The sequence below is a fragment of the Ambystoma mexicanum genome, chromosome 1q (genome assembly GCF_040938575.1).
Source record: "Ambystoma mexicanum isolate Mex_15411 chromosome 1q, UKY_AmexF1_1, whole genome shotgun sequence".
NCBI classification, from domain to species: domain Eukaryota; kingdom Metazoa; phylum Chordata; class Amphibia; order Caudata; family Ambystomatidae; genus Ambystoma; species Ambystoma mexicanum.
Window position 1 is genome coordinate 345,278,706 of NC_090922.1, and position 26,996 is coordinate 345,305,701.

Consider the following 26,996-nt stretch of genomic DNA (forward strand, 5'->3'; position numbering starts at 1 on the left):
AGTTTTATCTCCTTCTGTTAGGACTTTGCTGATAAACTTGCTCGACTTAATATTAATCCTAGAGTTGAAATGACTGCAAGGAATACTCTTAAGATTACGCCAGTTGCTTTCTGCGAACTAGCTCAATCTTTGTTAGTGAATGTGGTATATTCAGATAGCACTGCGATTCTTACTGACCAATATGAGAATTTCGTCCGTTATGAATACACTTGCTCCTCCTTCTGTCAGACTTCTTAAAACTGAAAACTTGGGCACATCTTGGTTTTCTGACAAGATTCTAGGCTTTTGAACATTGAAGAGCCAAAGGGCAGGTGTGGCACAAAAATGCTAGAACAGACAAGTCTTTTATCGCAAAGCTGTCTCTGACGAGACTGCCATTCTGGCTGCCAAAGTAATTACTGCGACGACCTCCCAAAGAGAACTCTTTACTATTATTAAGGAGTTTGGAGGGAAGGACAATCTCTTTCCGTCCATGTTTGAGCGATCAGTTCTGGATATTCAACAGGTTCTTAATGATCAACTTAATTTTCACTGTGACAAGATTGCTATGCTGCACTCTAACCTTGCCATCTCTATTACACCTTATGCTGTCTCTTGGATCCTTTCTTCTTGCTCTAATATCCCTGTTTTTTTAATTTTAAGGAGAAAAGCTGATTTCCTCAACATTGGCTCTCATTTTAAGCCTTCACCTTGTCCTGATATTTGTTCTCCTTCAATAATCTTGACTGTTTGGTTCCCTTTGTCACAAGACTGGTTAACTCATCTTTTGCTACCTCTAGTGTCACTGCCTCGCTGAAAAATTTCTAGATTTCCCCAGTGATAAAAAGGCCACACTTGATCCCGCCTCTGTAGGCAGCTAACTCCCGATCACAAATGTGACTTTATTGCAAAAAATGTTCGACCGGGTGGCATACACTCAGATTCAACAACACATTGAAGATGATCATCTATGGAGTTCCTTGCAATCAAGCTTTTATGCATTACATGGCACTGAAATGGCTTTGCTGAACTTGAAGGCTAACCTATGCCATACTGTAGATTCAGGCCAGGCTGCCCTGCTGATGTTTCTGGACCTCTCTGCAGTGTTCGATCTGGAGAGGCTCTGGGCCATTACGAACTGCTCCAGTAGGTCTTTGATCTGGTTGTTTTTTTTTTTTGTTTTTTTTTTTTTTTAGCCCTAGATTTTCCTGCGTCGCCTCGAGTGGCTTTACAACACCAACTGCCGAACTTCTTATGTGGTGTCCCACATGGAGCAGGTCTCTCCCCTACCCAACTTTACACTGACTCGTCCTTTCTTTGACCTTATGGATAGCATCGGTATGGGTTATACGAACTATGCCGATGATACTCGGATATTGATTAAACTTATGGTGACTGTGAGAAGGACCTTATAAAAATGAGAATGTATGATTGATAACTCCCTAGCACTTAATGGAAATAAAACCGAGCTTATGCTCGTTGGCTCCCATCAGCACCTTGCTAAACTGGATCCCAGATATGCTGCTTTTGATTATAGCTGGTTCGTCCATTAAAACTAGCCCTTGGGTCAAGACCCTGGGTGTCTAATTTGACTCCACGTTAAATATGAAAAAACATGTGTAAAGACATCTTGTGCCTATACTACGCACCTTATTAGGCAAACCAAACCTCTTCTCTCAAACTAATACTGCTGCCCTTGCAGTTGCCTTTTGGACACATTTCAAGATCAGAATAATGGTCAGAATAATGGTGTTCGAGCTGTGTGCGGCCTTATGAGAAGGAATCCTGTTACTGAGGCACGTATAGCAACTCTAATAGACTCGAGCAGCCCTGGTATAGTCTGACTCACATTGGTGGTTCTAGTTTTGACTATTGCTCCTCGCCTGTGGAACTCACTTCCCACTTGTCTTCGGCTCTGCTCCGAAGTTTTTTTTTTTAAGAGTTCTTAAAACATTCCTTTTTAACTCTAATGATTAGGTTCTCCTCTTGGATACTGGTATCTTCCCGGGATTCTGACTTTCGCTGTGCACTGAGGCCTCTAAGTGAGCTGCGCCTTTTTATAAAAGCTATTTAACATCAACTATAGAGAATCTGGAGAGGAGGGAGACCCCGCATCCACCACTTCTAAGCCCCCACATGCGGCAGGGCGCAATCCTCAGTCACTGTCTTGCTCTACAAGGACGCCCAGGCCCACTTGAGAATAGCAGTGGAGTCTGGGCCTCCTCTTTTGGCGCAGTGGATCGTGCTGTTTAGCACCTTCACTGCGCCAAGATGAGAATATGGGCCAAGGACTTTTTAGATGGACATATTGACAGATTTTCCTTAGTTTCTTTAGGTAGGGAACTCCCACCTTAGTATAGGGTAAGTTTGGCCTTACTCCAGCCTGATATTTTCATTAATTAAAGCTTTGATTATACTTTGGCATCATGGAAGGAAAACGGACAGATTCAATCTCACAAAATCCTCTGCTGGCAGCCGTCTCCTCCACAAGGCAACCAGTGACCCTGCATGATGCAGTTGTGTTTTCATAGGGCCTCCTTTGCGTTTATTCCACTGGCACCCAGGATTATGGGGACCAGCAGCCAGTGTCTGCATGCAGATCCTGCCTCTGTTGCAGCTCCGGCCCACAGGTCCACACTCGCTCTTTGCAGAGCCCATAAGTTGATCCTGGCTGCTCCCGAGCCCATTCACTTGAGCGGCTCTCTTCTCTTTCCAGTCAATTCCAAGAGGTCCCCTCCACATTTTCACCACCCACAGGTCATACACGGCCTTGGTCCTGCCGCACAGTTACCCCATCTGACAGTCGCTCTTCTCAGCCAGCAGAGTGCCCGAGGGTTGAAGACAACATTTGGGCCGAGCTTCTGCACCTCCTTATTTTTCCACCGCAATTTGGACACTTAAACCTCCAGTCCGTGCCGTTCTGCCCATCCGTGTCACTATTCCCCAGCCCACACGGCAGGCAGCTGAACCCCCGCTGTCGGAGTACTCGACAGGCCAGTGCGTTGCCGACCTGAGGTGCTGTGTTCCCTCGGAAGCACTAAAGTATTGTAGAGTGGCGCACACAAAATATGGTTCAAGTTATCTGCCTTGCCAGTATCTAGATGTCAGTCTTCGGCCCAGATGCTCTGTGACTCTTGCGCACGGGGTGCCCGTCTTCACAGTGCCCCAGATGTCAGTCGATCAATGCATGCTTCTTGCATTCTGCCTGGCAGCTGCTCCCCGGTGGCACTGTTGGAGCCTGGGATGCAAATTGGGTCACCTTCCCTGAACCGCATACCTTCAGGGCTCGGCCACCAACCAGGGGCGCTGCTCTGTTCTCCCTTTCTGTTAGACAGCCAGGGGTCTTGTCCGTTCCCGCAGTGCAGAAGCCCTGCAGACTGCAGTACCTCACTCCTTGCCACATGCCATGATCACCTTCCCAGCCTGAATTCTACCTCTCCCTGCAGTCTTTAAGGCCCCTGGCTGCAGCTGAGACAAGATGGCGTCTGCGCTCCCTCCCAGCTTTGGGTGCTTTGGACGATTTGGACCTGGTCTTTCCCGGCTTTGATTCAGCCAGAGAAGCTGTCCAGATGCTGCCAAGACATGCCACTGATTACAGCAAAAATATATAGGAATGTGTTTTTCTGGATATTTGCAGCAGGATGTTGGCAACCCCCAGCAAAGCGTGTGAGTCTCACGTCTCCATGCGCCAGCTGCTCAACAGCGCCCCCGTCAAATTGTTGGTGTCAACTGTAGCAAGGAAACTTTCTTGTTATAACTTCAAACTGTTGGGTGCGTTGCCCTTTGAATATTCTCCTGGATTGATATATTCTGGATGGATCCATCCATTGAAAACCCTGACTGATCTGGATCCCTTATGGCAGGGGGGACTAATCAGTTTTGCTGCTAATACTTTCCCATAGATTTTAGCATCCGTGTTAAAAGAGAAATTGGGTGGTGGGAGTCGCTCTCCACACCTGGTGGTTTTTTTTGTTTTGTTTTTTTTTCCTTCAGGTTTTAGGAGCAAAGCTGTAGATGACTGTTATTGTCAGTCACTGAGTTGGAGGCTAAAATGGAACTAAGCAAATGAGGAAAGGAGGGAAATGCACTGGTTCTTGAAGAACTTGTAACATTGAGTGATAAAACTGTAAGTGCCTGGGGCTTTATTGGATGGTTCTGTTTGGTTAATGAGTGGGCAATGCTGCAGGGTGTTTCAAGCTTTGATCTTTCTGCCGTTAAGTTTCTTAGCGCTTTCATGGTGTTAGTTTCTTTTATATGTTACCCTCAATTTGCTTAACGTCTTCTAGCTGCCATCCGAGTCTCTTTTGGTTGTAGGTATGATGTGGCCTGCAAAATGAACTCTTCCCTTGAGAATGGCTTTGAAAGTGTCCCAGATTGTTCCACAGGGCATTCCCGGTCTAAGTTTGCGACGATGAATGTTCTATAACTGAGGCACTTTGTTTGTGGAGGAGTGAGTCGTGGAGTAGTGCTTCCTTTAGGAGCCAATGAGGGCTTTAACCGCTGTGAATTTGAAGCCCTGCCATGACTGGGGAGTTGAAGCTCCTGGGGCGAATAGATTTTGTGAATATGGGAAACAAAGGTGTAGTGTCTTTCATCATCGTGCAACACCCTCCAGGAATCGCTAAATGACTGCACCGAAAGCCATATATCATTAGAAAATGGATGACTGGATACATTGTTTGGTACCTTGTTTGTAAACAGTTTTCCCTTGTCATGAAAACCATGTCCTGCCCACCCCCTCTGCAAGATGTAAATAACAATCAGGAATAATGGATGTCTTAAACTGCTCCTTTTTGCAACAAATGCTTCTGCACAAGGACAAGACCACAAGCTAAGAGTTGTAAGTGCAAGAGTATCCCTCGCAGTCTTTGGGCAGTTCAACCCCTATATGTTCAGAGTGACGATGGGAATGGAGGTGAAATACATTTAGCCTGTCTGGTTACAATTTTAGGCACACTGACATAGATCATACCTAGACACTACAACAATGATAATCTTAACAAAGCAGTGCGAATTCTTTGCAATTTATTAAACCCAATCTAATTGTGGATTAAAACAGAACTTCATTGTATGAGGTAGTCCCTGAGGTGTGCCTGGTTTACCAGCAAATGGGTGGGTACCAAGAACAGATGACTTATTACTGCTAGAGTACAGCCCTGAACAAAGTGCTCAAATCAGTATGGTCTTTACCGTTTGATCGGACACCTAGGTTGGGAGTCAGCTGGTGTTTGGTGTGGCCCTTTTCTGAGCAGGATGGGTTTTCTGCAGCCTCCAGCACCTGATCCAGTTCTCATATGCTTGTCTTGATATGTGAGAGATTGAGTTGCTCCTGATCTCCCTATGGCGGAGGACTCCTTGCTGTCTGGGCTTGATGAAGTTTTGGCTTCCCAGAGCGGAGTGGTGTTTTTGTTCTTGAAGTGAACAAGTGCAAGCCTACTTGTCTTTTATGTTCGTTCTTGTCCTTGAGTCCTAATGTTTCTAAAGGAATTAACCTTTCGCTTTGGTAGAAGAGACAAGCTCTTGAAAAAGCATTAGCTTGTCTTTGTAACAGAGATTGCCCTTGGATCTGGCAGCTCGGAGTATGTTCTCTCTAAATGCATTGTAAAGGACTCTTGGAAAAATCATCCACTAGTCCCTTGGAAGAGGGTATACTCTGGGAGTGCCATCTAAGATGATAGGCTCCTCGTCCAAGAGAGATTTATTTAAAGAGACCTTGAGCATATGTTTTGGTCTTGGATACGGCTGGGTATGCCCTTGATGCATATGTTTGTTCTGGCACTATTTCTTCCATTGTTCATTGAAAGCATCAAGGGACACCACTCTCGTAGATAACTCTGACTGAACATAGGACTGCACATATTGAATTTGTTGGATGGTCTACTCGCCTCTCCTCCACTGCTACTTTCTTGTCCATTGTAAATCTTTTGAGCAAATAGTCACACTAGACTGTATTCCTTCATGACCTGCAACAGGTTTTGAAGCTAAATTTAGTAATAGGTGCATTTAGGGGTGGGCACTGCATGGATCGGAGCTTCTGTCCTGACCACCTGCTTCCTCCCTTATCTGGTGTTGCTGCCATGATAGATGGTATGTCTGAGGCCTCTCCGTCCTTGGGTTGCTTTGCAGTCTCCTACTAATTTTTGTAGTCTATGTGCCAAGGGGGCTAGAGAGCCGTCCAGGAGCCCATTGGTGCCAAGACATTCAGGACCAGCTTCAGGTCTGCTGCCCCAAGTTGTGGAGAGGGGGGCGGGGAGGGAGGGGTCCAGCAGGCCCCACGTTTGAACTTGTCCCCTGAGGTTGCTGAAACCCACTGTGCCCTTTTCTTAGCAGTCAGCAAGGTGCCGCCAGCCTTCACCACCACATACGTACGACCTGCCTCCACTCGCATCTGATCTGCTGCACATAACACTACGGCTTTCCCTTCTATTTCTCTAGGGAAACTGTTGGAGCCTTCAAAGCTTTCTCTTGGCATTACCATATGGTTTCTCAGTTGTGCCTGTTGGAACAGATTGTCCCCCGCCCCCCCCCCTCCCACCCCACCTGGAAGAGTAGGTTTTTATATGCCTATTCTTTTTTAAGAAGGGGCTAGAAAGCATTGAAGAAATGTGCAGAATGTTTGTCCTTCAGAATAAAGCTGCAATAGCAGGGTTCTGAATTAACATTTGATGAGCAGCATCTAAAACCTGCTCTTGGGTGTCATGCACCATCCAGTAGAGAGGAGCTACTGCTATAGCTGCATGCCTTCTAATGCTATTTTTATACACCTTCTCCAACACTAGGAGTATGTCACGTGTGCATGTTTTGTAAGGCACCACTGGGCCTTGGGAGCCAAAAGTATCTCCTGTTAACTGTTGGTTTTAAGCTACCCAGGCTCTCCTAAGGCAGAAGAGGGAGCTGGTACTGTCTTCCAGACCTGAGGTGATGCTTCATCGTCCTAAGTCTACCGGGCCCAAGCAGCCAGGGGTCTTCGACCTTCTAGCGTGTGCTCTGAGGGTGCACTTGCATTCACTGGGGATTCAACCTGTGGATCCACAAGGATCCTGGAGAAAAGAGTTCTGCATTGAACAAAGCTCCTGTGGCTCTATCTCACTATAGGGGGGGCAGTTTCCACAACACTTTCAAGCTGCGCAGCAGTCCCTCAACCTTCAGGTGTGACACACTTGTAGGGGCAAAAGCATACTCCCCTCAAAATGGCAGCTAAGGAGCATGGCAAATGTTAGTTTGGTCAGCCTCCGTTTCTCAAGCAGTGGAGGCAACATCTGAGGTTTCCGCACCAGATTCTATGCACTCTGTGGCCTCTATCATCCCAGATTCTGCTTCCTCTCACCGTCCGTAAGGAGAATTTTGTAAGGGTTAAATTGTTTTATACTAACTTGGTCCTACCTTACCCAATACCATCATCTTCTCCCAGATTTTGAGCGCTTCCCCAGTCGGGCACCTGTCGAGGTTCGTTGTGCTTTCCTAGTTATGGGCTCCATCTCCCAGGACTACTTCAACCTGTGTTCCTTCTACCTCTTCAGAGGATAGTTATCCCTCGGGCCATTCATGCTCCGGTGCACCCGCCCTCTGCCCTTTTAACTGTCCCTTTCAAACCCTGGTCAATCAATTGGTCTAGTTCCAGTGGTGTCTGCTTTGGAGTCTTTGAAACTGGTACATCCTAGTGTGTATGCGTCTCAAGAAGCCATTCCAGTGGCTGAGGAGCTCAGGAAGGGCCTGATACTAAGATACCGACCCTGATATTGGTGAGGATGGAGATGAGTGCGAGGAAGAGGCTTCTTCGTCAGCCAGGGCCTGCCTTAACAGAATGGCTGGGGTCCAGGATTTTCTGTGTTTTCCTCTGCCAGAGCAAGATGGGGGGTGATTTTCTGTGTTTTACCACTTAATAAAGCTTAGAGTTTTGAGGGTTCCTTAGCAGAAGGATGTGTTGTCAGACCAAAACGTATGTAAAAACCCATATTAGATTCTGGCAGTTGGCAAGAAAATTGAGGCTACATACTGGGAATTGTACTAGGAATCCCCAAGCTTGTCCTCCATTCCATGACTGCAAGTGCCAGTGCTGGCATCAGCTGCAATGTTTCAAAGACACTTCAATCTACTTTGTTTGGCACTCAAAGCTCCAACCCCCTTTCTAAGCAGGATAAATATCTCATCTACAATAGGTGAACTTGGGTGCTCTCCTGTCAGTGGCTAACCATTGATTTTTATAGCTGTAGATCCAGGGCAGGATTGCGGCTTTTAAGTCTGGATTAGTCGACACTAAATTGATCGTTCTTAATTTGCATCAGTCTGTGGCTCATCACATTGATTTGGCTGCTAGGGTTAAAAGCATTGGATTTGATTTGCGATGAACAGCTTGGGTGAGGGCTACGCATTTAAAAAAAAAATGTGCAGGAAAACATTCTGGACTTGACCTTTTGAGGGTAATGACTAGGTGTATTCATCAATTGAGAAGTGAATAAAAAGAAAGCTTCCACCCTCACAGCAAAATTGCTTACAGTTGTCACTAAGGGGCCCAAGAAGCCCTTTCAAGCTTCCAGGCAGGGCGTTATGATTTTAAAAGAATGTGCTTTGGAGGATTTTGTGGCTACCATCATGGAAAAAGCAGGCAGCTCGATCAGCACTCGGAGGAGAAAGCAAAAAACCACCTCAAATAGAGGATTCTTTTCTTCCCCCCCCCCCATTTCAACTTCAGGGTCAAAGAAGCGATGAGAGAGCAGACTGGATCCACTCCTCCCTAGTACGTGGCAGAATTTCGAGTTTCCATCACAACTAGCATACCATCTTGGAGTATTCCTGGATCCTATTGGTAGTCTCCAAGAGGTACTGGTTACCCATCCTTCACCCCCCCCCCCCCTCTTTCTTCTCCAAGTCTCATTTGGTCCGGCCACTCTTCCACAAAATTTCACACCTATTGGACATCAAGGCGAGAGGAGGGTTCCTCCCTCTGGAAAGAGGATGCAGCATTTTCTCTCGCCTGACTGTTTCCAAAAAGAAGCAGGCGGGCCTGTAGACTGCATTGGATCTTTCCTTACTAAATCTTTCCCTTCCCATAGAGAAATTCACGATGTCTTACCAACTCCTATTTGGAATGCACTGAACCAGGGAGATTGGTTGTGCGCGGTGGATCTGAAGGACCTGCATCTCCATGCACCAAACTATGCTGCGCACAAGACATTTCTGCTATTTTCTCTGTCAACATCGTTCAGTACTGCCTTTTGTGCTGAATGCGTCTTCGAGTTGAGTCCCATAGCGGCTCACATCAGAGCCCAGGGAATGCATATCAATCTTTATTTAGATGACTGGCTAGTCTGATCAGAGTCGGATCCGCAAGCGTTGGCCTCTCACACAATTGCTGAACTCAGGGTATCGCTTTCATTGTGTTCATATGGGACTCTAGTGTGGGCAGGGTATTCATCACGCAGCTGAGAATACAAGAAACAAAGCAGTTGATTATACGCTTTGTAAGTCGGAAATCCAACTTGGTGTGGGGGTTTGAACCCCTCATGCGTCTCATGGCGACATCTGTCATGGCTCTTTTCCCGGCTCGCCTGAAGAGGATTCTGCTTCATTTAGCAGGGTCTTCGATCAGGAAAAGGATTTGCAATTGAAGAAGATCCTGATTCCTATTGGATTGATAAAGGACTTACTCTGGTGTACAGTTGACTGGACTCTATAGTGGGGCTGCGGGATCCCTTTCCGAGAGCCTCCCCACATTCGCACCATAACATCTCAGATTCATCTGTAACTTGCTGGGGAGCTACACAGTGGTCTTTCACATGGAGCCATTACCATATAAACATGCTGGAACTAGTTGCAAATTTCAAAGCACTGAAATCTTTTTTTCCCTTGATTAAAAATTCCAAGGTCTTTATGGTCCTCATGCTGTCTGTTTTTATATAAACAAGCGGGGAGGAACAATGTCCCCTACCCTTTGCCCTGCCATCCGAATATGGGAGTAGGCAGTGCAGCATCGGGTATCTTGCAAGGCTGTTCATTTGGCTGGAGTTCTCAACACAACGGTAGACGCCTTGAGCTGTCTTTCGTACTGCAACCGGGTGTGGTAGCTGAAGGAATCGGTACTATGGGAGATTTTCATGAATTGCGGTCCTCCTGTAAAGTATATCTGCAGTCCTGCAAGTGTCCACGGTTTATGGCCCTTTTGGGGCAGGGTCCGGAGTCATTGGGGGGGGGGGGGGTGCTACAGATCCCTTGGGACGGCACAGCTTGTTGCCTCTTTGTCCTAGGATACTATCAAAATTCAGAAGTTCGAGCTGCTGCACTCTAATACAAACCGAAAGGACCAACCAGGGTTTCGTACTCTTACTTGCTACTTCTTGGATCTCAGTCCATGGCTGCTTCCCGTAATGCAAGGGTTGCTTGTTGCACCACTCCTCGACATGAATGAATTTAGCTGCCTGGTACCTGCACAGTTGGTGTTAGCTGATTTAGGTCTATCTGATTGCTTCCTGGCAGCTTGCATTATGGCCAAACTGCAATCTACGAGGTCCTAATTTAAAAGCAAATTGACTTAGTTTTTGTTTTAGATGGTAGAGCATTCGCTGAATCCCCTTCATCCTTCCTTGGATAACGTCTTATCATTCCTTTCTCATCTTTCTTCGATGGGCCATAATAGACCTTCTTGTCGCACATATTAATCAGCTATTAGAGCTTGTCAGTTCTACGAATTGTAATGTATCCAAGTCCAAACACTGTTGTAAAGAGGCACTTTGAAGGTCTCCTTTATTTGTACACCTGTGGCTAAGCCTCATCCAGTGTGGGATCTCAGTATTGTATTGACAGTAATATTTCATAAATTGTTTAAACCAAGGTCTTTTGCTGATTTTAAAATTGGTGCTGTAAAGACTACATGTTTAATTGCCATCACTTATGCTAGGATTAGTGAAATGTAAGTACTGTCTGTGTTTCACTTTTATAATGTGCTAAGAAATCACCTGAAATCTTTGCCCAAGGTTGTATCGTTCTTTCACTTGCATCAAGTGTTTTGTTGTTTTTTTTAGTTTCTTTTTTTCTCCGCAAACGGTTGGGGAAAAGGTTTTGCATTCACTGGATGTTTAGCAGGCACTTCAATTCTACTCGTATCAAACGCCTACAGAAAAACGTAGAGCTTTTCTCTTTTGGCAGTCAGCAAGCTGGCCGTCAGGCGTCCAAAGCTTTCTTAGCAAGGTGGATTGTCTCCTGTATTGCTGAGGCATAGAAGCTGCAAAGGAAAGCTGTAATCTAGGGCTTGCATGTTCATGCAGTTGGTGCGAAGGCTACAGACTTTGGTAGCCAGAGGAACGTTCATGGTAAGTGATCTGAAAGGCAGTGACTTGATCTTCACCATCTACCTTTTACAAACATTACTGTATGGACACCTCCGCTCGGTCCAATGCTGGGTTTTTTTCAAGCGGTGCTACTGAAGGGGAGGGGGGAATAAAATCTTGGATTAGTGCCCTCCTCCCAGTGGGATTAATGCTTTGTCATTTCCCATAAATATGGAGGAAAGGGGACGTAGGCCGTAGTGACCTGTAATCCTAGTCCTCCATCCTCCAACAAATAAGCTGTTGGGTGAGGTGTCCTGTATAGTGGATGCAAGGACTGATGGTTGTTGCTTTTAGGCAGAGTTGGGTGTGTACTGCGCAACCCAACATTATTAAAATGGAAATGTAACCTTTTTGTGCCCTACCAAAAAGGTTCAGGTCCCGTCCCAAAGGATGAACACCCATAAGTATGGAGTAAAGTGGACTAAACTAGGAGTACAGAGGTCCCTATGGTGAATACACCTATGCTGATCCACTTCTTAGGTCGCCCAAACCACACTTGCCATTTCTGAGCCATCCTCTAATTTTTACACTTTTCAAATGGGAGACGGATGCCATATAATTAGCCACATGGTGAAAAGGGGCCACCAAAAGTTGGATTTGGTTTGCTGGATTTCATCAGGGCAAAGCATGAGTCCTCTAGGTTGAGCAGAGTATTTTTGCAGAGGTTTTTAAACTTGTGTAATTTTTTACTATTTGAGGAATGGCCACAGCTTCTAGTTAGGAGTAAGCGATAAGCGGGCATAGTATTTTTTTAAAAAACATTTTTTTAATGGTAATGGAGATCCGGCATATTGACCAATTTGTGCAGTTGTGTTTTTCAGTTGAAGAAATTGCTTCCAGCCTGTGGCTGCTGATTGGTAGAGTTCCTTGAATTGTCTTGGGTGATCTATAAAGAGGTGGGTAGTTGGGAGGGTGAGGAGGGTCTAGTGGTTTGTTTGAAAGGTGTTTGATCATTAAGATAGAAAGGAGCATTTGATTTTATGGCAAGGAAAGCATTTATCGTTCAGGGATAAATGTCATCTTTGTAGTGGAATCCCATGTTGAAACACTAATAGAACTGCTGACTGTCTGACACTGTAACAGTTTGTATGGGGCCCTTTCACAGCGAATTTGAAGAAAATTAAGGACCTAATCTGTCATCTTGCAGTGGTTTGGGTGTAACCAGGGGAGGATACAACTTGAAAATCAAGCCGTACGTTTGTTTGAACGTTCACCCTCCAAATTGGGTTTAGAGTTCCTTCTGTTTGTCTTCATGTGCAGGTTAAGGTTTTGGAAGCTTTCATCTAACATCTCTGTATGTGGCTAAAAACGTGTAAGCAGTACACCAATGCTGTGACGTTAGTCTAAGATACTCTTTCAGTTCGTCCTTACTGCTGTCTTGCCCGAATTGCATTACCATTATTGCACTTTCACCTGATTTGAATAACTAAGATTGTGATTTTGTGGCTGGCAAAGAATGTATCTACTGCACCAATCGACATTTTTTTTTTTTTTTTCCCCTCTCAAACAGTTCGCTCCTTTGGTACAGAAGATCGCCCCACAGACCGACCTATTCCCCCTCGCGATGAAGTATTTGAATATATTATATTCCGTGGCAGTGACATCAAAGATCTAACTGTTTGTGAGCCCCCTAAACCACAATGTTCTCTCCCTCAAGACCCAGCTATTGTTCAGGTAAAACGCTGTTGCGGGTAAAATGCTCTCATGGTTGTGGAACCTTTTGGAAAGTCACATGTTGTAATGAAAACACATGGTTAAATGTCTTTGTCCTATTACATATGTCACACCTACATTTGTATATTTATGTGCGGTTAACGTCCAATGCAAAAGGCATCACAAGGCTCAGCTGTATACTTTTTTTTTCTTTCTGTCTCTGATACATGGCATCTAACATGGTACTCTTACTTATGGAAAATGTGACTGGGTCGTGGGCAGGGCACTGGTTGTAGTAATTTTATAATGTGCAGTTAAAATGGCTATTGAAATGTACTTTTTTATCCAACTTATTTTTTATTGATTTTCACAACAGAAAAGAAAAAAATACCCCCCTCCTCCACGGGAGGGGATCACATATCCTTTGGTCCACAAAGTGTATTCTGGTGGTGGTCTCGTAATGTCCAATAGCAGGATTTTATTAGGGCACCATGGAGCTTATGGTCCCTATGGAAGTAACCCGACAGGTTCTCCCAGTTTCTTGTAAAGGCCTTTGAACCATGTGGTTAGCCCGTTCCAATGATATAAAGCTCCATATTTTCTGTAGCCAGTTTAAGTTCATAGGCCCATGTTTTTGTTTCCATTTACGGACTAGTAGCCAGGCGGCTATAAGCCTAAAACTATGCTTTTGTCTTTTGGAGAATATTTTCACTTTTGGATGTCGCGGCCCACATCAAACTTTATAGTCCTTCAAACCTTTGTTCGGGACTATATCGTTGAACCCCTCCAACATAGGGCTGACGCTATCTGGTACATTAGGCAGTCTTTCTGACATATAATGCCATTGAAACACAATTTTACATCACATTTCCCTCGTTTGAATAGAGCGTGTGAGTTTGGGAATATCCCTCCAAAGATGTTCCCAATGGGCCCACGATATGGTGTTGTGGTCTCCCATTTTTTGATGTTTTTCCATTGCACTATTGTCGTACCCTCGTTTAGTAGTCTATATAGGTTCAAAACTAACTTCTTTGAGCCAGTATGGGTAGTAATATATTTTTCGGAGGGGGTCAGTTGTTGCGCGGCAGCTGCTTTTATTTGTGGGTTATTCAACCAGTGTTATGATATGATATATGATATGGTATTTGTAACGCGCCTATACACAAGTGTTTCAAGGCGCGACGAGGCAGGGAGGGAGGGAAACAAGGGGAAGACAGACAAACGATCCTACTAGGCCAGGTGTCATTCAGATCGCGCAAGTGCAGAGGTAAGGGGAAAAGGAGAAAGTGCAAGGAGAGGAGGTGGGGGGGAAGTGCAGTACAAGGTAAGTAGCGTAATAAAATAATAAATAATAAATAAAAAGGGCCCGCTGGTGGCAAGTGCGAGGTAAGTGCAGAGCAAGTGCTGGGAAGGGGGGCTGTAGGGATACAGTGACAGTCCCACAGTGCAGGGGGAGCCAGGGAGGCAGTGCAAGTGGAGAGTGGCTGGGCCCTGGACCGAGGTCGCTGAGAGTGGCCCAGATGCAGGTTTAGTGCAGAATTCAGTGGGGAGTTAGGCAGGTTTAGCAGGGGAGAGGGAGAGAGAAGGCAGAAGCGAAGAGGAAGGTTTTGAGGTACTTCCGGAACCGGAGATGGTTCTCCTCAAGTTTCAGGGAGGCAGGAAGGCTGTTCCAGAGGGAGGCCCCTGCTGCGGAGAGAGATCTACCCCCAGCTCGTTGCTTCGAGAAGCGGCTGACCATGAGGGAGTTGGAGACGGATGAGCGAAGGGCTCGGGAAGGAAGATATTTAGGAAGAGAGAGTTGAAGGTATTTAGGCCCCAGGCCCCAGAAGGCCTTGTGGACAATGCAGAGGGTTTTGAACTTAATCCTCGCAGCCACTGGGAGCCAGTGAAGAGATTTCAGTCCTGGAGAGATACGGTCCCTGGGCTTGAGGCCAAGGACAAGTCTCGCAGTTCTGTTCTGGATAAGTTGCAGAGGGCGGAGAGTGGAGGCAGGCAGATTAAGATAGAGGCTGTTACAGTAGTCCAGCCTAGAGAGAACCAGGGCTCGGGAGACAGTGAGCTTCTGGGGGAAGGAGAGGAAGGGAAGAATACCTCTGAATACCTCTGTTGCATTTGGTCATAGGGGAATCTGTCTTCCGCTTCTTCAAATGTTCTAAGAATGTACCCCTGAAACATGTTTGTTTGTCCTGTGCTTTCAGACCACCTGCTTCCCTCCACGCTCTGAAAGTTCTGGGTTCTGAATTAACGGGAGAAACTGGGAGGGGCGGGGGGAGAAGTAGACAAAACTCCTCCTTTGATTACATTGTCCCACACTGCCGTCACTAGTCCCACTATTTTAACAATCTGTACATTGGGGTGGTGGTGGAGGAGGATCTGTGGTCCATTCGTAACCAGAGAAACTCTGCGAGTGGGTTTGGGCGGCGACGGCCCTATCTTGCCCAGGTAAGTTATACTTTTCTCTACCAGAGACAATTGAATTGGGATCTGTAGGTGTTCTATCGTTTCAGGGTTGGTGGCCCGGTTCAGAATTTCTGATTTTGAGCTATTGATTTTTAGCCCAGATACCGCTCCAAATTCGTCTGGCTCCGCCATCAATGCTGGCAAGGAAGTTTCCGGTTCGGTAATCGCTACAAGCATGTTGTGTGCGAATGCCATTGTCTTGTGTTCAATCCCTGCCATATCAATGCCCCTAACCTGTTTTGGAGCCCGAAGCCTTGCAAACAGGGGTTCCAAATAAATCGTCTACAACAAAGGGTACAAGTGGCAACCCTGTTTGGTTCTGAGTTTTATTGCTATGCTGCTTGAGCAGACCGGATTAATAGCTATTCTAATCTGCTGGGATTTGTAGTTTGCCCCCACCATATGCCCCATACGGTCCACAGTATTGAACAGAAAGGTCCATTAGACTCTATTGAACGACCACCTCCGCGTCCAACAATACCAAAAGCGCTGGTGTGTGCATTATTGCTTTTTTTTTTCCATCAGATGGCATACCCAGTGGCTATTAGTGTTTGTCTTTGTAAGATACTCTCCCGTCCCCTTTCCTCCATACTTGTGGGACTTTCAGTCCATCAGTGTCATGATCACTTCCAGGGTTTCTGGTTTGGGTTCTGGTGTCCGGGCCGGGAAGGAGTCTTGGTACAGATCTGTAGGGGCTAAATGGGTTTTAGCATGGCATTCTCACATTCCCCAGTACCAAGGCGATAATGGGCTCCCATAGAAATCCAATGGTGTACCAATTACCTTCAGATGGCCGCCCTACAGGCCACTGTCTAAGTTGTCATTGAGAACTAGTCGTTGGGCTTAGAGGACTATAAAAGCCCCTCCACCGCAGCAACCAGGCGATTCGCGTTAGTTCCGCTAATGGCAGTGTAACGCTACCGGCGCTCAGTTCACAGACCTGTAAGATAATAGAAAAGTCATGTTATGAACTCGCATAGCTAACAGAAAATCCACAGACCGACCTCCACGTACCTGACCATAGTTTTCCGCAGCAGCCCTCCGACAGGTGATTTCATTCTCCGTAGTTCAGTCGTTCAGTCAGCAGTCTTTGTCCACGGCCGCGGCTTCATCTTGAAATCTTTCGACCTCCGAAAACCGACAAAGGTACCATAGTTAATGAAAGAACATTAAAGACTGATTAGTGAATGAAAATAATCATACACACATATGTACCTGAAGCTCTGACTAGCATTCCCAAACATTACCACGCATTTTTCACAGAAAAAGAGCCATAGCTTTATAACGAAGGCATGCTGTGCTGCACGCCTTTTTTCCTAACTATGCACACATACTTGCCACAGGAGAAGACTTCACGTTTTTTCTTCGACGCCCGAGCTCCTCAGAGAACCTGCAAAAGAAAGTGAGAGTTAACGCATCAGATCTCTCCAACCTCAACCTTTTTTCTCTCTGACTAAAGACCCCTCCAAGATTTTAGGCACTTATTCAGAGGCTTATTCAGAGGCTCTTCCAGTTTACAGCACGAGTATCTTCGGAGCCTCACCACCAATGTACCCCTGCTGGAAAGTAGGATGGAGAGCTCCATAACATCAAGACACAGATAAGGAGAGTGCAGGCCTTAGGAACTATAGGGGAGCCATAGTATATTTACCACATATTGATCCTAGACCCCCCCCCTCCCTCCCCCTACTATTTTCTCTCTCCTTTAACAGGGGAAAATCCTATTTAACCTGGATTGCCAGATCACCAGGGTCCCAGACCATTTCGGCTCCTGCGGGGACAAGGTAAGTGTTACAATCGGGACGGGACCGGAGCACTTTTTAAGCATCAAAAATAAAATGTTTGTGCTTTTATTTTTACACTGGTCCATCGCATGTGACCATGGCCCCACCCTCCTGAGCTCGGTCCTGCACATCGCCCTTCAGTCCTTTTCTCTGCGCGGCCGGGTTCTGACACTTGCATCACAGGGAATATTTTTCTTTTTGTTCCCTTGTCCTTCATTCCTGCTCCGGTTCCACCATCATCTCTTCCGCAGTCTATGCTGGAGCATCTGGGATTCGTGTCCTGTTCATCCTGCGAATGTTGCTTTCCTAGGGCGGATCCCCACTCTGTGTCTGGAGTACTTGGGCCCGGAAAACCGTTGGCACTTGTGCTTCTACTGCGACTTCCTCTCCGTCCGGGCACTCCAGCGTTGGCTGGTCAGGTGGGAGGAAGTGTTGCAACGCGTTCCTCCACCACATTTACAGCTGTTTATTGAAGAAAAAAGGAAATGACCGGTAAGTTTGTTCCTTTTCAGGGCCCCAAGGCATGGCTGACCGAGTCTTTTCCACAGGGGAAGTGGAGGTGGAGGCCCCACAAGGGAGGGCAGGGGGGGGGGGCGAAGGGAGGGTTGTGGAGGAGGTGGTAGTACAACCGGAACCTGCACAGGGCTTGCCGGAGCAGGGGTCGGTTCAGGCAATTTAGGATACTTTCGCTTAAATCCTTAAAGTACGCTTTCATGGGATCAGAATGCAAAATTGTCAACTTGCCAAAAATGCATCCTCTGACGAAGGTCTAGACGCTGGAGTCGGCAAAGGCCGCACTGAAGCGGCATACCCCCAGGAATGCAAAGAGGATGGCTGCCACGATGGCTGTCCACCAACTGGATCCACGTAGATTAAAGGCGCATACGTAGGAGGATGGAGGCTGTATGCGGCAGCGGAGTCAGAGCATGCCAATCCGTTGGAGGGTGGAACGGGTTGTTGTTATTCCTGTGCTTGTTGCGGGACTCAAGACCACTAGGGCATCACTGAAGACCGATGGGTTTTGTCATTTTGCCTGGGGCGGGCTTGCCGCTCACCCCCCTACCCCACCCTCCCACTGGCCTCTCCAGCAGACTGGGTCACCCTCCCTCTGAGTCAAGGTACAGAAGCTTTTAGACTTCAGAGCAGTGGAACCTGTTCCCTTCAGGGAGCAAGGGGAGGGCTATTACTCCCGTCTGCTTACAGTGCCCAAACCAACCAATCTCTTCCTACCCCAGGAGAAATTCAAGATGATTACGCCCCGCTAGATTGTCCTCTCTCTGTAAGGGCGATTGGCTCAGCGTGGTAGACGTTCAGGATGCATACATGCATATTCTGATCTGGAGTCTGCATCGAAAATATCTGCGGTTCTGACCGTTCCCGCTCTTGTGGTGACACCAGATCTGTTGAGGGGGCAAAGAAGCAAAGTTCTTCTTTTACCGGCGGTGCCGAGGTCTTTCCTTCAAAGGCTCAGTTGGCGGTTGTTATGTCACAAACATTCCAGGCCTCATAGTACCGGCTCGGCCGAGGTTCCTTATGTTAAGGCTAAGATTAAGACCCCTGATCCATCGACTGGGACCCCTGCCTCACTTCCTCATGTGCCGCAGTTCCCCTGAGATGAGGACAAAATGGCGCCTGTTCCCGCCACGACCACAGCGGCCATTTTAGGTGCTACCCCTACAACTACGCCATCTGCTTCTGACTCTTGGGTGAACCCAAGGTCCCTTGTGCGCATCCTTACCAGCCGGTTTATGATTGGAACGCCTGGATGCCTCTTCCACACAATGTTTCCCGCGGGGGCGGCTCCTTTGATTTATGTGGATATGGTGGAGGGGCCGGTGTGGCACCCTTCCCGGTTACGTCCCTGGATTTGTTCACCTCAGGAGAGGCCTCCTCAAGTCCCGAAACAAGCTCCTGAGGATGCCATTTTCAGTAAATTTCAAGCGCTTATGCGCACCAACCCCATGAGGGAATATTTCAAAGGGCTTTTCAAGGAGATGTGTCCACCTGCGCCTCCGGCTCCACCCGTTCCTCCGGTGGCTCCGCCGGCACCTCCCTTGCCTGTGGTGCCCCCCCCCTCCCCACCCCCCTCTGCTCTTCCGCCTTTGCCTCCATTGTCCCCAGTGGACAAGGCAGTGCCTGACATGGCTCAGAGGGATCCTGACCTGTCAGATGACCCTCAAGGCGATCCGGACAACGAGGACCTCCCCCGCTCTATCAAAGCCTTTCATGACCGGGTACTAGACATGAGTTTCTTAGATGTTCCGGTGCCTGAGGCACCCGCTGTGCAGGAGGGTGTTCTTTCTGGGGCATTCACCCTGTCTCCCTTGGAGCGTACCGGCCTGTTCCTGCAGAAGGACTTTCTGGCCGAGGTCCGAAGAGTCTGGGAAAAGCCCCACTCGGGACTTTTTGTCAATAAAAAGATTGACGCGAGGTACAGGCTGCAGGAAGAGGTGGCCCTGTCGTCTTGTCCTCCTCCCTCCTCCACAGTAGTGGCTGCAGCCACTTTGCAGTCCAGGCCTGCAGCGTCCTCTTCCACGACGGCTACTCAGGTTCTGGGAAAGGAGGACAAGCTCCTCCACGCCCTCGGGAGGAAAATCTTCGCCAACTCGGTCTTGCAGGTCAGGCAGGCCAACGCCGAATTGATATTTGCGGGAGCTAACGTGCGGATGTGGAAAGGTCTGTCGGAGTTTGAGGAGCACATCCCGGTCGAGAAGTTGGAAGACTTCAAAGGAGGCCTTTCTGATGCCAGGGTCTTGGCCCAGGATCTCCTGGAGGCTGCGGCTCATCACGTAGACACCTCTGCTCGGGGCCTGATGCTTGGGGTTGATACCTCACAGCAGGCGTGGCTGCATGCCACAAAATTTTCTAAGGAAGTGCAAGACAAGGTGTTGGACCTTCCATTCGATGGTAAGGAGCTTTTTCATTCTTCAACTGATGCAGAGCTCACCAAAACGAAAGATAGCACGCAGATGGCTAAATCATTGTCGGTTCTGGTTAAAGCTCCTTTCAAATCCCAGAGACCGTTGCTGCAATGTCGACTTTCCTCTGGTTTTAGGGGCTTCCTCGACCGCAAATCTCGCAGAGTGGATACTCCTGCGGGGAATAACCGCCGTAGACAACAGCGCACACAGTTTTTCTCCCGCTCCTCAGCCTCCTCATCAGGTTCAGGTGGCACCGCCGCTGATGAGCCTGCCAAATGAGGGTTTTCCGCACTCGCACGAGACCCCGGTGGGAGAACGCATTGCGTCTCATTGGAAGCGTGGCAGACCATCACAGAAGACAGATGGGTCTTGTCAGTCGCTCGAGCGGGTTTCCGCTTACCTTTACCCCCTACCCCACCCCTCAACCCTCCTTTTTCAGCTGTCGGGCTCACCTTCCCTCAAGGCCGAGGTTCAGAAACTTATGGACCTCGGAGCTGTGTAACCCGTTCCCGTTGGGGAGCGAGGGGAGGCTTCTACTCCCGGCTGTTTACGGTGCCCAAACCCAACCAGGCTGGCCTGCGCACCATCCTAGACCTTTCCCAGTTCATTCTTTTCCTACCCCAAGAGATATTCAAGATTATCACGCCCAGCCGGATATGCTCCTTTTTGCAGATGGGTGATTGGCTCAGCGTTGTGGATCTTCAGGATGTGTGCATGCATATCCTGATTTGGAATCCACACAGGAGATACCTCCGCTTCTGTTTGGGAGAGGAGCACTTCCAGTTTTGGGTGCTTCCTTTTGGCCTCCGCTCGGCGCCGCATGTCTTCATGAAGAGGTCGGTGATTGCGGCCTATCTTTGTCTCCAGGTTATCGATGTGTATCCTTATTTGGATGACTGGCTCTAACGCAGCCCTTGTCCGTTGGGAGCAGCAGGCAACCTCCAGTCTCTCCTTCAGCTCCTATTCCATCTTGGGCTGTTGGTGAACTGGCGGAAATCCTCAATGACGGTCTCACAGGACCTGATCTTCCTGGGTTTTCGTTGGAACACAATCAACTGCAGGGTGTATCTGATTGGGGACAGAATGGTGAATCTGTTGGCCACGTGTCATATGTTTGCGCAGTCGGAGAGCATGTCGGCCTGGTGGTTCCAGAGGCTTGTGGGCCTCATGGCCTTGTGTGTACTGGCTTTCTCTTGTTTCTCAAAATGAGACGGACCCAGATGGCTCTTCGGAATTCATGGCGTCAGGCAGTGGATCCGGATTCCATGCGGATGATTATTCTGGATTCCATGAGTGGACCTGGATCGGTGGTCATCTCTCTCAGCAATTTGTCTGGGGGCGCGGGGTTTCAGGACCCGGTCCCCACAGTGACTATCACGACAGACTCCTCCCTCCTCGGGTGAGGTGCGACGTTAATCTTCTTCAGGTCTAGGACCTCAGGTCGCCCCAGGACCAGTTCCTGCACATAAATCATTTGGAGCTTCTGGTGATCTTCCTAGCTCGGGGTGTTCAGACCGCTCATTGTCAACAAGGTGGTCCGCATAAGAACGGACAATGTGGTATCAATGTATTGCATAAACAAGCAAGGGGGGGGACAAAGTCCCCCCCCCTTCGTGAACCTGTCCATCCAGATTTGGGAGTGGGCCGTGCTTCATGGTGTCTGGCTGCTTGCAGTGCACATCCCCTGCCAGCTGAATGTCACAGCGGATGCCCTCCGCTGGCGGACAGTGGTCAGCTACGAGTGGGAGTTGAAGGCGGAGGTCCTCTCAAGGACTACACTGGAGGTGGACCTCTTCGCTACAGCGGTAAACAAGGAGCTTCCTCAGTATGCCTCCAGAGGGAGGCTGGGAGCCTCCTCTCTGGGGGATGCTCTCGAGATTCCACGGCACAACATGAGAGTTTATGCCTTCCTGCCTCTGCCTCTAGTTCATCGAGCAATTTGGAAGTTGAAGAACTCTGAACTGTTGCCTTCTACTGATAGCCCTGTGGTGGTTGGCCAGGTTTTGGTTCTCAGAACTTCAACACCTGTCGGTGTATCTGCCGATCAGGTTAGCAGTAACTCCTGATCTTCTTCACCAAGGGGAGCAGATGTGGCACCCCTCTCCACAATCGCTCAGCTTGGCAGCATGGTGCCTGGCCTGAGTTCAAGTCTTTAGAGCATCTGAGTTTGTCTGCGGATAACATGCGCGTTATCCAGGCAGCCAGGAAACCCTCGACCAGATCTCAATACAGGAGTAAATGGCTCAGGTTCTGTCATGGGTGTTTGGAGAAGACGTTGGATCCGAGGGTGGCCACGATTGACACAGTGCTGTCCTCCGTGTCCTCCCTAGCAGAGTCAGGGGTTCATGTTCTGTGATGCAGGATTTATCAGCGGTTTCCGCTTACCTAACTACAGACCTTTGTTCTTATTCTCTAACCCAGTGGTGAAGAGGCCTTTTGCTTGCTTGACACGCCTCTACCCTCCGGTTCGTAATCCGCACCCGCTATAGGATCTAAATGTAGTCCTGACGGTGCTGTGCGATAAACCCTTTGAACCAATGGCTACGGTAGACCTGAAGTACTTGTCTTGGAAGTGTCCTTTCTGGTCGCCGTTGCGTCACAAGGAGAGTGAGCGAGCTCCAGGCATTGTCGGTGGAGCATCCTTTCTTTCTTTCACAAGGACAAGGTAGTCCTTCGGACAAACCCGGCTTTCCTACCGAAGGTAGGGACCGAATTCCATCTGAATCAGTCGATCTCCCTTCCAGTCTTTTTTCTGAACCCTGCCTCAGAGGCTGAAAGGCAACTATTTCCAGGTGGACTGCCGCCTGCATCAGTCTTTCACCTTCCAAAGGCTGAAACCTTCTAACGGTATCCATGCACATCTGGTGGTGGGGCAAGGCAGCCGCGGTTGATTTTCAGAAAGGTTCCCTGGGAGTCCATCGGTAGGGCAGCTACTTGGGCCCCCCCCCCATCTGCTTTCTGTAAGCATTACTGTCTCGACATGAGCTCTAGAGCTGACGCTCCGTTTGGTCCGGCTGTGCTGAAGAACCTGTTTTCGTAACAGGTATTTCTATCCACCTGTAGTTCCTGTAAGGGGTTCTTGGGAATCTCCCACAAGTATGAAGGAAAGGGGGTGGGATGTATGAGTATTACCAGGTTACTCAGCGTAGTGACTACCTTACTCCTTGTCCATAGTCCCCTTTCCTCCATACGCCCGTCCGCCGTCCCCTCTAATAAGGTTCCTCTGTTATTGCTAATGGGTGTTTGACCCGGCGATAGAAAAGGACTAATGGGCGATGCGCGGGGCGGAGCCAAGGTGGGCGGGGTTACGACCGCATGCCGGGCCCTGCGCAGGAAAGAGGGACATTTTTGAAAAAAATGTTGGATGCTTTTTACAAAGTGCTCCGGTCCCGTCCCCCAAGACGGAGAGATGTCCCACAAGTATGCAGGAAAGGGGACTAGGACTAAGGTGGTCCCTACGGTGAGTAACCTGGTAATTCTTGCCCTTCGGATATAGTTGGCTCGGAGGTGGCAGCTGTTGGGACTGATTTTCTATACTCTGGCCTGGTGGACAGATGTTATGTTAATGTTAATGTTAAAGGATATTTGTACCACGCACTATCACCACCGGAGTGGTCCCCTGGCGTTCTGGCGGCTCTGAAAAAGGGAGAAGGGGGGGTTGTTAGTGGGAATAAGCTGGTAAAGTGCAAGAGAGCTGTGATGTGCTGTTGGCAACCTCAGCCCGGTGGGTCCGTTGGCTGGGCTTGGGGTGTTTTATGGTTGGTAGTCGTATGCTGTTGTGCATGTCTGTGGTTTGTTTTGTTGTTGCAGTGTGGTGAAGTTTGTGTGGACTGCTGCGCTTACGGTTTGTGGGTGTGTTTGGTTAGAGTTTGAGAGGTGTATGTAGAGGGATGAAATTGTTAGTGTATTGGTTAGTTGGTATTGCTGTCCTTGCAATTGTGTCTAGGTGTGATGCTTGCTACCATATGCTATTCCATCTGAGTGTGGCACTTGATAATCTTCAGTGTTCTGTCAAAATGCGAGGCAGGCCAGTGATCACCATTCTATTCTAGTGTGGCACTAGTCGTCATTCAAAATTTCATTTAAGTGTGGCATACGCTAACCTTCACAATCCTATCTGGATGTGATGTCAGCTAAAGTTAAGAATTCCATCGAAGTGTGGCACGTGCTAACATTCACATTTCTATCTAGATGCAATGCTGGCTAAAGCTCTTTTGAGGAGTGTTTCTCAGTATTTTTGGCCTTAAGTAACCTTTCAGGGAAATGTTTTGTACCAAATGGGCTATAGAGTTTTTGGTAGTATTTACCGGTTTTGACGTTTGAATAGATTGTCGAACTCCGGCGGTAGTGAGGATTGAAGCCGCATCTTCGACGCGCGGTTGATGGTTTAGATATGGCGTCTGCGTCGTCTCTCGACTTTGGGGGCCTGTCGTTTGGCGATCGGCACCTCGAGTGCCCAGAGGACAGGGAACTGGTGGACCTTCCCCCTCAACGCCGTGTACGGGCAGGCGGAAGAAGGGTGCCGTTGAGTCTCAGCCAATGGGTATGTTTAGTGCAGCCCTTATTGTGAATGCTACTGCCGCCGGGTGTCGTCCCTGTAACAGAGCCGCTGGCCCGTCTATTGGGGATGGGGGCTTGCACTTGGGAATCAATCGGTTTGCCTTTGTCGTCTGAAAAGACAGCGATGCTGCCTTCACTGGAGGCAACGTCCATGGCGCCATCGGCCTCCATGGCGTGATGGGACCAGCGCTTGCTTTTTCAGTCCTTAAGTGTTTTTGGTTTGAAGAGCTTACAATGTCGACAACGGCCCTCGTCGTGGTCCTGTGCTAGACAAAGGTTGCTCACCCAGTGCAGGTCTACCCAGGGGAACTTGGGCAGAATGTAAATGGAGTGTTTTCCATTGTTAGAAGGAATGGCAGCCAGACGAGAATAGAGGGTAAAGGGGAAAAAGCATTCTCTTAGATCCCCCAAGAAATGTCCACCCCCCCACTCTCCCTACTGTCTGGGCCGAGGCCCGGTTTGGCCTTCAAAAAGCCGAAGGGGTCCCATGAATCAAGGTCTTTGACAGTCCTTTTTACGGCCGAAGAGGTTGTCGAAAGTCAGTGAGGAAAAGGATAGAAAGAGTAACTAACTCTAATTGACATCTAGGCGTTCGCCAAAATGGGAACCCTGCGATTAAGCGCCTGTCTAAGATGGTCGAAAAAACAATCTGAGGGACCTCGACGTGTGAAGGACCATGGGTAAAGAGGATGTCACATTAGATATATTATTACTGGCACGCCCGGTCAATTTTTGAAAACAACAAATACTTTGCAGCTTCCACTAGATGTCGCCTTATGCATAGCATTTGATCTAAGCAGATTCCACAAGCCTCAGCAAAGTTGATACAAGACCGGGCAAATAAACCACTAACTAAGCTGCGTACAGCCTGGGGTATAGACTTTGATATCAATATCACGGATGAAGATTAGGAGACCATGTGCTTGCGGACCCGCAATGTGTTGCTTAACTCCAGATTCTGCTTGATAGAATTCAAACTGCTACACAGGTTCCACTACACTGCAGCCAGACATAGCCTATTTTCACCACGCTGTTCCTCCTGGTGCCCGAGATGTGGCTCAGAGGATCCTGGCTATTTACACATGATTTGGAACAGTTTCAAACTACGGGAGTTCTGGAGTGGGGTCTGCCATACAGTATCTGAAATGTTGGATTGTATGGTTGTGCCTGGCCCCTTGACCTGCCCTTTTCACATGTTTGTGCTTTGGCCAGGGTACCACATGGTAGGCAGTTTATGTATGATTCTTGCTGTGCGTAGTATTCAGCTGTTATGGTTGCGGCCTTCATGCCCTACTGTGGAGAAGTGGCTACAGGCCCTTACATGGGCATCAGAACAGGAGTAGCACTGGCGATCGCTCCAGCCCACCCATTGCAAACCTGTTGATGTATGGCCTCCCTTCTGCAGTTGTATTGTATTTATTGTGTTTATAGCGCTTTAATCCAAACTCTTTACATTTTAACAGAATACATATAACATAACAGTAAAAGCAATTTACAATTATGAATCAAACCAACAAAATGGGTAAGTAAAGCAATTAAACTGTGAGGGAAGGGTGAGGAAGGGACGGAGGAAGGGAACAGAAGGTGGTATAAGGGCGAGAATGAGGGAGGGAAGGGGAAGGTAGAGGATCATAGGGAAGGAGAGGGAATGAGAGGAGGGGTAGGGTTTCATGGTGGGGAATGGAGGAGAGATTTCAGGGAAGTGCGAAAGGAGAAGGTAGGTATAGAGCAGATTGAGAGGGTAAGGAGTTCCAGTGCAGGGGGGCTTGGAGCTGAAAGGCTTGGAAACGGGAGGAGGCACAGTGAGCAGGAAGTGGTCAGCTGAGCGAAGGGAGCGGGAAGGAGTCTGGAGAGAGGAGAGGGAGCAAGATCATGGAGAGATTTAAAGACTAGGCAGAGGAAATTAAATTTAAGTTGGGAGTGAAAGGGAAGCCAGCCAAGGGAGGAAAGTGAAGTAGAAATGGAGTCATCGGAGGCAAGAAGACAGATGGTACGGACGGCAGAATGGTAGCTAAATTTGAGGGGGGCGAGATGAGAAGCAGGTAGACCAAAGAGTAAAGGGGAGCAGTAGAAGAGGCGAGAGAAGATGAGGGAGATTAAAAGTTCAGTACCATGTAAGGTGAGAGATGAGTGGACTTCGCTAATATTAGAGGTGGTAGCGACAGGTGTAAGAGCTAAGAGAAATATGGTGGGAAAAGGAGAGGGAGGAGTCAAAGTGAATGCCTAGGTTGTGAGTGTGGGCAGAGATGGGAAGATTAGAGGGGGGGAAAGTGGAGGAGAGGGAGGGGGAAGAGTGTTGGCGGGAAAAAAATAGG

General features: G+C 48.2%; 1 protein-coding gene across 1 annotated transcript in view; it reads left to right on the top strand.

Annotated features, from left to right (window-relative positions):
• LSM14A (LSM14A mRNA processing body assembly factor) overlaps positions 1–26,996 on the top strand; it is a 777,373-nt gene that overhangs the window by 118,724 nt on the left and 631,653 nt on the right. Inside the window, exon 2 of the mRNA XM_069639395.1 lies at positions 12,814–12,977. Coding sequence (XP_069495496.1) covers positions 12,814–12,977 — 164 coding nt within the window. The remainder of the gene's footprint in view (positions 1–12,813; positions 12,978–26,996) is intronic.